General features: G+C 62.0%; 1 protein-coding gene across 1 annotated transcript; it reads right to left on the reverse strand.

Moving 5' to 3' along the window:
* Positions 1–3,853: 3,853 nt before the first annotated feature.
* On the reverse strand, positions 3,854–9,940 carry HCN3 (hyperpolarization activated cyclic nucleotide-gated potassium channel 3). The gene is made up of 8 exons (XM_010564156.1): positions 9,843–9,940; positions 8,269–8,698; positions 7,951–8,112; positions 7,237–7,455; positions 6,623–6,769; positions 6,279–6,519; positions 5,521–5,685; positions 3,854–4,998 (listed from the first exon to the last, which is right to left on the reverse strand). The coding sequence occupies exons 1-8, from the start codon at positions 9,938–9,940 to the stop codon at positions 3,854–3,856; spliced, it is 2,607 nt and encodes an 868-aa protein (XP_010562458.1).
* Positions 9,941–11,313: the final 1,373 nt, after the last annotated feature.

Raw genomic sequence — 11,313 nt, forward strand, 5'->3', positions numbered from 1 at the left:
GGGGGTGCAGCGCAGGTGTGGGGGTGCAGGTGTCGGGTGGTGGGATGCCATGCAGACACCTCTGTGGCTGAGAGCCTGGGGACCGGGGCGGGGAGGGTCTGGCTTCCCGTCATCCCCGCCGCCATCACCCACCCGGGCCGGAGACACGCTGGGTGGGCTCAGCTCTGCGGTGGCATCCCCCCCCGCCCCGGCCCCGGCGCCCGCGCCGCTGATTGGCAATCTCCCGTTTATCCGCCCTAATCGTCTAATCTCAGATAACCCCGGTTTAATTAATCTCTGCCTTCTTACCTGCTAATCCCCTGCACCCGCCGTTGCCGCAGCCGGGAACGCGGGGGCTCCGGGCTGAGCCACCCCACCCCGGGGAAGGGGTCGGGTGCCCTCGCAGAGCTGGGGCCGGGCTGCTGGCAGCTGCACAGGGCTCTGCCCTTACCCCCGGGGCAGGCAGCGGGGCTCTGCCTTGCCCTGGGACACGGTGGGAGCCAGCGCGTCCCTTCGCCTCCTCCCCAGCCCCAGCTGCGTTGGCTGCCTGAGCAGCCCAGCCCTGCAGATGGTGGGTAAATCCTGGCTGGGCATGAGAAACGCGGGCCGGAATTGTACTTCCAAGAAAATGCTCGTTCTGCTTCAGGCAGCCTTGGTGTGTTCTGTGGAGCAGCTCAGTGGCCGGGCAGAGCCAGGCCTGGGCACTGGCAGCGCAGCCTGGCCTTCCAGCAGGATGCTGGGGCAGGGGGCCGTTAGCCTATGCACACTCTTAATCAGGCTGGCTTCAGTGTAATCTGAAATAATCAAATTAGAAAGAAACCACTAATGAGCTCTGATCTCATCGTGTATCACAGAGCTTAACTCTTGCTGACGGCAGGGTTGCTGGCAGCTGTTGGGTGCAGGGGTGTGGGCAGGGGCTGCCCTTGTGACACAGCCCCACAGCAGAGCTGCTGTGGGGACAGCCAGCAGGGCACTGTGCGACGGCCGCGTGTGCTGGTGTCCTGCCTGCGCCGTGCTGATGGTGCTGCAACAGGGTGCTGAGGCAGGAGCTGCTGAGGAGGGGTGCACAGGGAGGGGTGCAGTCAGAGCAAAGCTGTGCCCGCAGACCCGTGCTGGGTGCACTGGCACCGCTGCATGGGGCTGTGTGCCACAAATGCCCCGGCTGCCGTGGGTCGGGCACCCCAGCCCATCTCGCGCTGCGTGACCTTCGTTTAATCTAGTTAATACCTAGAGTCTGCTCTGCAATCAGGCAGTATCAAACCTCCCCCACCTCCCATGTTAATAGATGGAAAGGAGATGGGAGGGGAAAATAACCAAAGATTAAACATTAATCTCCCCGGGGCCCAAAGGGATGGGGGTGGGCAGGAGGGGACCTGTTGCCTTTGGGCTCCCACTGCGCTGCCTGGGTCAGCAGGGCTGGGGAGAGGCCCTTCACTGGGCACCCAAGGATGCCATGGCTGCTCCTGGCTCTGCAGAGGGCCAGGATCAGATCTGGCTTTTAAGTAGGAGGGGGACTCTGGCATCTCCCCTTGTCCTGTCCCGGCAGGCAGGGTGCTTGGGGTGCCGGCGGACGGTGCCGAAGGAGGCTCCTCCAGACCAGCTCAGAATCTCTCTTTATTATTTAAATCCATTATGTACAACAACCAAAAATAAAAAAATGCTTTTAAATTCTCTGCGATATGAAAACTACAAGCTCTGTACATTGACTGCCGTGAGTGCAAGAGTGAAGGATCATGGTCTTTGGTGGCTAGACTTGCGCCCACGCATGCCACAGAGACACGTGTGCACACGGCCGGCACCCCCAGCCCTCGCCCTTCCAGGTGCCCCTCTTGCCTCCCCACCAGGATGGGGTGCTGGGGCAATGAGCTGACGCAGCTCATGGCCAGGGTCCACTGTGGTGGTGACTGGAGCACAAGGTGGCTCTGGCTCCCAGCACGGGGCTGCGGCGTGGGGAGGGTGCACCGGTGGTGCAGCCGGCAGAAGCAGAGCTGTGCTCGGTGCCATCCGGGCCAGGCCGCATGCTCTGCAGGGGACACCTAGGATGACTGCTAAAACATCTACATCACGCAGTGTAAACGTAGCCCAGGAACATCTGACTATGCAGCCCGGCTGCAGACCCCTTCCCGAGGGGCTGCCAGGGAGACACCAACCATGGGGATGGAGCGGGACATGGGGGTGGGCGGGGAAGGGGAGTTGAAGTCCGTGAAAAAAAGGCAGTGCTGGACATCCTGTCCGATGGACACGCTGAAGGGATTCCTGCTGGGCTGCTGTGCCCTGCAGGCTGGGCTCCCCAAGCAGCCCTGCAGTCCGGACTGGTCCCGACATCCCAAAACACGAGGGGGGAAAACTGAAGACCTCACTTTGAGAAGTATTGCGTAGAACAAGACCCTCACTTGCTGCACCAGGGGTCTGGCAGGCCCTGCTCAGCGGCAGCCAAGCCCCAGAGCACGACTACAAGCCATGGTTCCTGACTCCAGTAGTGGGAAGCAGCTTGCGCAGCATGGCGGGGTCAGGAGGGGACACTACTCTAACCAGGACTGTTAACACAGTTGGCCCAAAGCGACACTGTAAGCAGAGCTCAGCTGCTCGGCAGAGCCACAACTTGAACACACATTGCTGACTACTGGCTCTGGAGGGGCAATGTGGGTCGGCTGCGGGGACCCTGGGCCCCTGCCTTCCTGCACAGAGACCCAGGAGGGCAAGGGGAGGCAGCCCCATGGCCCTGCACGTCATCCAGGTGCTGCCCAGGGTTGGCATCTCTTCATGACACCCTTTCGCTCGCTGTAATGCTGGTGACCGGCATCTCCAGGCAGTCTGGAAATGAGACCGGAGTGCAGGGCAGGGGAGGAGCACAGCTCAGGCTGAGCATCCTCCCAGCAGCCGCAGGTAGCGGGGTTGCCCCTGGGCTATCCCCTCTGAGCATCCTCCTGGAGCTGCAGGCAGCTGGGTCTCCCCCGGCTGCCCCCTTGCCAGAGCATGGGTCTATGCCGCAGCGCCTGGGTGTGGGGGCAGAGCCCTGCCTGGCAGCACATCCCAACCCCGCGGGGACCTAGCACCTCTGAGGCAAGATGCTCCCCTGAGCCGGGGAGAGGCACCTGGGGGCTGCTCAGTGGGAGACCCATCTGCCTCCAGCTCCAACACCTGGCACTCGTCACACCAGGGGAACCCTGCCTGGGACCCCCAGGTCCTGCCACTGTGCCCCAAGGGACCTGCCAGGGCCTCAGGGAGGGGATACCTGGCCCCCGCTGGCTCTGGGTACCTGCGTTCTGTCTGCCCAGGGAGACCCTGCTGTGGGCTCCAGCCCCCTCACTCTGCCCTTGGCAATGGGCCCCGGGGGGCTGCCTCTCCCTCCTCTCCCAAAAAGCAAGGGCACTGGGCAGAGCTTTTTGGGGATCAAGGCGGACATGTGCTGGCGGCTGCTGGAGCAGCCACCAGCACTGGTCTGGCCCCGAGGAGAGGCCATGGGGGGCCCTGGCCCCCAAGCAGCAGTTGTGGGGAGCCGGGCTCACCAGGGAGGCCAGAGTTTGGGCAAGGGCTCTGACCCATCCCGTGGCCTCCAGGAGGAGGGCAGGACTCAGGACAGATGGTGATGGAGCAAGGAGGGGAGAGCCCAGGCAGGGTCCCCTCCTTGGGGCAGTCAGCAGAGCCCCCTCCTCATCCAGCTGGGCCAGCTCTGGGGCTGCCCCACACCTGTCCCTGCCATGCCCCCATGCCCGGAGCAGCCAGTCCACAGCCCCAGGTGCTGCATCTCACCTTGTCTTCCCTCCAACAGAGCCGGGGCTGGAGGCCTTCGCCAGGTGCCCTGCCTCTCCCGCCGCCGCTGCCGCCAGGGTGCCAGGACCCCTCCTGCTTGTGCATGGGTGCCGCTGGGGACTCACATGTTGGACGGGAGTTTGGGCTTCCCTGTTTCCACCTCGGGGCTGAAGGCCACGGAGCCCTTGCAGGAGGGACCTGCTGCCTGCCTGGATGCGGAGACCGGGGACTGTGGGGTGGATGCTCCCGCCACGGAGCGGCTGGGTTGAGCCAGCGATCCTGAAGGCATCTGCTGCGAGTGTGCTGGCTGGCCTGGGATCCCCGGACATGGCTTGGCGAGGAGTCCGGCTACCGAGGGAGAGGATCTGCGGGCCAGGTTCCCCACAGATTTCCTGCCCTGCTGCAAGGAGCTCCCATCGGCTTGCTGGGCCACTTTATTGGGAAGGGAGGGCTGGGAGGCGGAGAGGAGCCGGACATCCTGGGTGAGCCGCCCCACCGGCAGGCCCTGGGTGCTCCTGTGCTTCACCAGCTGCTGGGGCTGCATCAGAAGAGAGATGTGGGAGCCGGTGGCTCGGGACAGGCTGTAGTGGAGCGTTCTCCCCGCCGGCAGCACCTGCTCTGAGCTGGGGGACGGAGCCCCTGCTGCCTGCTGCAGCAGCGAGGTGGAGACCGAGGCGCCGCGGGACTTGGAGAGCTGAGGCTGGGAGCCAGCTGGGGCCTGCTTGGCCGCCGCAGGCAGATCCCCCTTCTGCGCCGCGCGTGGCAGGGGCTGCCCCCCATGGCTTGGTCTCTGGCCCCCGCTCTCCAGGGGTGCCTGGGACTGGACCATGGGGGAGGAAGGCGAACCGGCAGCGGGCGTCTGGAGGTGGGACTGCGCCCCTGACGGAGAGCTCACAGAGGAGGGCCGGGAGCCCCCCAGGCTGGGCTGGGACCGGCGCACCTGCTTCGTGAGCAAGGTGGCCTCAGGCGAGAGTGGGCTGGAGATGGAGGAGGGTGGCAGGAAGATGTGGGCCTGCAGGCTGTGCTGGTGAGTCAAGGCAATGGCCACGTTGGTGGTGGCGGCAGCTGTCTGCAGGGGCGCATGCACCAGTGGCTCCCAGATCACCGGCTTGCCACTCAGTTCCCGGCCCATTGCCATCTGCTGCAGGTCCTGGATGTTGTGGGCCATGTCCTGGTCGTGCTTCACAATCTGCTGGATCATCTCATTGTTTATGGGCCCGGCGCTGTGCTCGGCTCGCTTGCGGAGCAAGATGGAGTTCTTCTTCCCTGGGTGGGAGGCAGCAGTGTCACCGACCCTGGGAACGCTGGCTCTTGGGGACACTGTGGAGGGCAGGGTGGCCATGGGGAAGGGACAGTAAAACCTCAGTGGTGTGCCAAAGGGAAGCAAGACCCTGGGGAGGGTCCAGGCTGGGGCAGAGGGTGAAGCAGGGACAAAACAGGGGAGTCCTGGCTCCAAAGGTTCCAGGCTGGGGGCTGGGGGCTGTGGTCTTGCTTGTCCTCTGCAGGCGAGGGGGCGCCAGACAGTGCAAATATGTGTGTGGGGCAGGTGACAGCCCCCCTGGGAAGCTTGTCATACAGCATTGCTCAGATCTTGCCTGGGAGGAGAGAGGGATCCTGGAGGCAAGCTCCTTCCCTGTGCTCCCCCTTATCCTCATTGCTGGGCACCCATGGGGTTGGGATGCCGTGATCCATGGGGTCCGTGATGTCATCACCCATGGGGCCAGGGTGCTGTGGCCCCTGGGAGCAGGCACAGAGGCGGCCATGCTGGGCCCAGGGGCCGCTTCTCACCTATGCGGTCCAGCCGGTCCATGGCCACTGTCTCGAAGGCCCTGCGCATCATGGGATACTCCTCCAGCACCTCATTGAAATTATCCACCGACAAGGAGTAGAGGCGGCAGTAGGTGTCAGCTCGCACACTGGCCGTCCGCCTGCCCCTCGTCAGAAGGCAGATTTCTGCAGGAGACAGGTTTGGGTGTCAGGATGACGCAGCCATCCGTCCCCTTCCCAACAGCCTCCCCCGATAATGGCAGCCAGAGCAGGGACGGGATTGCCTAGCACTCCAACACCCTGCACAGAAACAGAGCATGACCCAGGAGGAGGGACAGACCTGGGAGTCTGGACAGCCACGGCTGTGCCCTCAGCCAAGCACAGCCTTTTCCTCCCTCCCCAAGCCATGGAGACATCCCTGGGCATGGCTGCTGTGATGGCCTGGCCCCTTTCCCTCCCAAATGTGTGCATGTAGCCTGTAAACTGGCTCAGATGCTCTGCTCTAGACCATCCTCCTCTCTGGCCAGAGGTGAGGTGAGTGGATGGCCCCTCTGCCCAAGACAGCCAGAGTTCAGGGCTCTGACTCAATACGCTGGACAAGGTACCCCATAAAAACAGGGGTGGTGGACTTCTAAGGCCCAGAGCCCAGTGTGAGCTGGATGCCAAGTCTTTGGCACTGGGCAAAAGGGGATGGGCAGAAACAGCAGGGATGCCCCAGCTCCTGCCTCCTGGCAGTTCTCACTCCCCTCTGCTCTCCAGGTCCCCCAGCCCAGCCTCACCCCCAAAGTAGGAGCCATCAGACAGCTTTGTCTCCTTGTTGCCCTTGGTGAGGATGCTGACCACCCCGTGCTGGATGAAGTACATCTTTTTGCCCACAGTGCCCTCGCGGATGATGAAGTCCCCGGGCTGGAAGACCTCAAAGCGCAGCTTGGTAAGCATGGCTGTCACAAAGTTGGGGTCCGCATTGGCAAACAGGGGCATGTTGGCCACCAGGTTGCGGCAGTTGAAGTTGATGATCTCCTGTGGGGTGAGGAGCAGGTCAGCAGAGACTTTGCCGAGCCTGACCCCAGCAAGCACCGCCGCCCCACCCCCAAGTCACCAGCACTGGGGTGCCTGCCAATACCTCTTTGAGTGGCTCACTGAGTTCCCCCAGGATGTTCTCCTCATCAAACATCTTGCCCTGATAGCGGTGCTCATAGTACTCGTGGATCCGCTGGCGCGTGTCCCCAGGAAGTTTGTGGAACGACATGTACTGCTCCACTTGCTTGTACTGTGGGAACAAGGCAGAGCCACACAGGACTGCACTGAAACAAGCTGTACCACACCAGAGGCCGGTGGCACAACTGGTCAACGCTTTCCCTCTTCTTGGCAGTGAGAAGCAGCTGCTGTTGGAGCTGGGATCCAGGCACCCCTGCTCCAGGGCCCAGTCCCAAAGGCCATGTCCGGGGCAGAGGATGGGACCCCTGTGCACTCAGGATGCAGAGGGTCCCAGGGCAGAGGCCAGCATGGGATCTCACTATGCTAGGGTGAACCCCAATATCATGAATGGCATGTCTCTATCCAAATGGGTAGCCTGACCCTGCCTCCCACACCCCCCAGGTGAGTGGCAAGGGTAGACATCAGGGCAGGAATCTGCAGGGCAGGGCAGCCCACACTGGGCTGGTTCTGGAGCTGGACCCACTCATGCCAGGGCATCTTCCCCCAGTACTCAGGCACTCACAACCCCACCCCACTGACCTTCTCCTGGTACTGGCGCCGGGACGAGTCCAGCGACTGGATGAGGGCAGTGGCATGGCCGATGAACATGGCATAGCAGGTGGCCCCCACGATCATGCTCAGCATCGTAAGCCAGACGTCGGTCATGCCCTCAGGTGCCTGCTGGCCATAGCCGATGCAGAGCATGTGGCTCATGGCCTTGAACAGGGCATGTGAGTACTGCTTCCCCCAGGAGTCATTCTGCAGATGAGGGAACAGCGGCGCTGGGGGGTCTGTCGGAAGGAGCTGCTGGGCTGAACCCTCCAGTCCCCCCTCCCCGAGCCAGGGAGTCCAAAGCCCCAGCGAAAAAAGGTTTCTGATGTGTCCAAGTCCAAAGGGCAGAGATCTGCTCCAGGAGGAGGCACTGGGGACTGTGCGAAGCCCTGACCCTGCACCAGCCCCTGCTCTGGGGAAGAGGCAGGAGCCCCACTGCCCTGTTCCCTTCTGGGCAGGGTGTGAGGGATTCCCTAGGGTGCTCTGACTCCAGCAGCAGCCAAGGTGGGCTGAGATGGGAAGGTGATGCATAGATTCCCTCTACCCCATCTCACTGCTGTTCCAAGGCTGTGACCAGAGAGATGCTGCTACACAGCACGTGGATCCAGGCAGCTCCAGCCTTAGCATACGAGATATATGACCAAATCCTCTCCTCCCCCTGGTAGATGTATGGCCAGTATTGCCCCTGCCCAGGGCACTCACCACCATGTGGTTGATGGACACCCAGCAGTCCTCAGGGAAGTCTTGCAGCATGGGCACCAGGAACTGGAGGCAGCCATCCCAATGACACAGCAGCAGCATCATGCCGATGAGGTTGAAGATCCTCACCACAGCACTGGCCAGGTCATATGTCATATGGAAGATCTGGGAAAGAGGCAGGAGTGGAGCTACAGAGAAACTCTTTTCCCAGAATGGCCCTCTGAACCCCTGCCCTCCAGCCAGCCGTACCCCACAGCCGGGGATCCCTGATCTGGCCCAAGACCCTGACCAGGGGCCTTGGACCCCCCAAGGGGTTCTCACCTCCTCCCACTGGTGGATGTAGCGGATGAGGCGTGAGAGGCGCAGCAGGCGCAGCAGGCTGAGGATCTTGGTGAAGCGGACAATGCGCAAGGCCCGGGCTGTCTTGTAGACATCAGAATCCACCTGAGTCTCCAGGTCAACGATGAGGAAAATGTAGTCAACTGGGATGGAAGAGATGAAGTCAACCAGGAACCAGCTCTTCAAGTACTTCATTTTGATGGTGTGAGGGTCAAGGATGATCTCCGTGTTGTCCTCCACCACAATGCCTGTCCGGAAGTTCAGCACCAGGTCAGCCAAGAAGAAAGTGTCCGAAAGCACATTGAAAACGATCCAGGGAGGGGTGTTCTCATCCTTGAAGAAGGTGATGCCCACGGGCAGGATGATCAAATTCCCCACCATCAAGAGCAGCATGATGAGGTCCCAGTAAAACCTGCAGGGAGGGAGCGCAGGGGACAGAGCAGGGCAGGGAGAAGTGGGAAGAGGCAGCGCACAGCTGGTTAGAAAGCAAACTGAGGTTCAAAGTTAAGAGAGTTCAACACATGGTGGAGAGACAGGCGCTGAGGACACATGCACATGTGCCTGCCTACGCACATGACTAACACCCTGCTGCTTGGCTGGGACACATGGAAGTACATGTGTGCGGAGAGGAGCAATTTTGCACCGGCTCTTAAGGCAGAGCAGGGCCAAGGGTCTGGGGGAGCAAACATCACCCTGTGTGTGTAGGAACAGAGGCTGTCACTCAAGGACCTTGGCTGTTGCTCCTCCCTCTCCTTGCAGCATGACAGTGCATGCACATGTACGCCCCTGCCCCAAACTTTACATCTGCCCTGTGGAACACTCAAGGAGGACATGGGCTTTGCTCCCTGGAGCTCCCTGTCATCCCTGCAGACTCACCACCACCACCTAGGCTGGCTTAGCGGGATTTAGAATAAGCTTTGCTGGTTATGCAAACCGAGTGCCGAGCTCCTTAGGCAGCAAGGGACTTGGGGCCCAGGGAGGCTGTCGGGATTGTAGCATGGGTGAGCCAGGCAGCAGCCAAGCAAGGACAGACAAGTGCCATCACTGCGGGGAAGGTGGAAGGAACGCGTCTAACCCCAAAGGGGCTGCTCACGAGCACTGGGCAGGAGCTACACAGCTCTGGGCCTGCAGGACCCCCTAATCCACCTCCTTTCTCTGAGAGTGGACAAGCTCAGAGGCTTTGGAGGAAAAGCCAAGAGACATGGGGCAGCAGTTGATCAGCGTTTGGTTATGCCATGAAATTCAGCATCCCCATTCACATGCAAATATGGCTGGGATGTTCTCATTCTTCACACAAACGCACGTAACGCCTTTCTTCACAAGGCTTGTGACAGCTCCTGCGACAGCTTGGTGGACTCCTGGGCTCCTCACTCAAAAGTCTTTATAGGCGCCTGGAAAAGCAAGTCCAGTTCCCACCTTCAGGTGCCCCTGTTAGCCCCAGCCCTAGTTGTGGGTAGAGACCTGAATCTCCAAAGGTGACCTCAGCGCAATTCTTAGTGCCTCATGGATCCAAACCGGCCTTTGCACGTGACAAGAAGCCTGTGGGTGTTTCATACCCTGTGTCCTCGGTGGGGCACAGGCACTGGCCTTTCTGCAGGTGGCAGGGAGGAGGAGGGAGGAGGAGCAGTCGTGGCACCATGTGAGGCTCCTCCATCGAGAGAGCACCAGAGCCTGGCAGGGAGGGGGGCACCAATTCCCTGGGGAGCTCCCCCAGGGCTGAGGAGCCTCGCACAAATTAACGCCTTCCCGCCCATGGCCGAGGTTTGCTGGGGCAGGTGAGGCAGAAGGGGCCTGACCTGGCTGAGCAATTGTCTCCTGCACCCCCACGCTGTGCCCCAAGAAACACCACACACTGAGCAGGGAAACTGCCTGCCCCCTGAACCTGCTGGGAGCTCTTGATTCAGATTTAGGCTTAAGCTCTTCAGGACAGGCCCTGTCCTTTATTCTGTGTCAAGCTGAATGCACAGGGCCCTGATCTCAACGGCCTTTATGTATCCTTATAATGTGATAAGCACCGGTGTAATCCTACTGGCTGTCTACCTGCCAGCTCGCTTCATGTCACTGACTGTGCAAACTGCTCCTGCCAAGCTCAGGCTCACAAACTTTGGGGCGACTTCCCTGGGAAAAGGGCTCTAAGGGCTTCACAGCCCTTGGTGTCATGCTGGAGCAGTGCAGGGGAGCTGGCGTGCATGGGAGGTCAGGGCCCAGTGGAAAGGGGAGCTGGCTATGGGTGCCGGGGACCTGCGGCAGGTGCCGGCCCCACTCCAGGGTGCTTCACCAGGCTGGGGACATCAGCCGTGTCACAGCTTGCTGCAGGAGATGACTGCCTGGCAGCTTCATTCCCCGTAGAGAAAGCTCACCCTATATGACTCAACATCCCCGTGACACCCAGTTCCTCCCACATCATCCATCCCTGAGCTCTCCCCGTGATCCCGGTGACACCGTGAGCCAGGCCCGGCTCCTCGCTGGGTGCCCTGCCCTCTCCCAGCAGCTCCCGGGGCTATGGAGACGAAGCCCGTGCTGGGCAGGCTCTGCGGACAGCTCGTGGGGCCCATGTCCCTCCGGGGACGGCGCAGCTCCTCGCCAGACGCAGGAATTAAAAACAGCCTGGAGAAGGGAGGGGGGAAAAGCTGTGCGAGGAGGCAAAGAGAGGCCCCCCCGCCACCTCCTTCACACGCCCAGGGCCGCGTCAGCGGAGGTCCCCGGCTCGGCTGGGCTGCCTCCGGCCCAGCGGGAGCCCCGAGGGCCCGGGGAGGGGCTGAGGCAGAAGAAAGTTGTCTGTGCTCCCGGTGGGGACGGGAGCGGGCCAACCCGAGGATGGGGAAGGGGCCGGGACAGCGCGGCCCCAGGCACCGGTGCGGGCCGGCCCCGCGGCGGCTTGCCCGGCTGCGGTGGGAAACCGCGTCCCCCGGCCCGGTGCGGAGCCCCGGCACCCGTCACTTGTTGCCCCGACGGTCGCCGGCGGAGCGGCGGGGCCGGGCCTGGCCGGGCCGGGCGGCGGAGCCGCGCTCAGCACCACGGACAGCG

The sequence above is a fragment of the Haliaeetus leucocephalus genome, unplaced genomic scaffold (assembly GCF_000737465.1).
Source record: "Haliaeetus leucocephalus isolate CR32 unplaced genomic scaffold, Haliaeetus_leucocephalus-4.0 Scaffold175, whole genome shotgun sequence".
NCBI lineage: Eukaryota > Metazoa > Chordata > Aves > Accipitriformes > Accipitridae > Haliaeetus > Haliaeetus leucocephalus.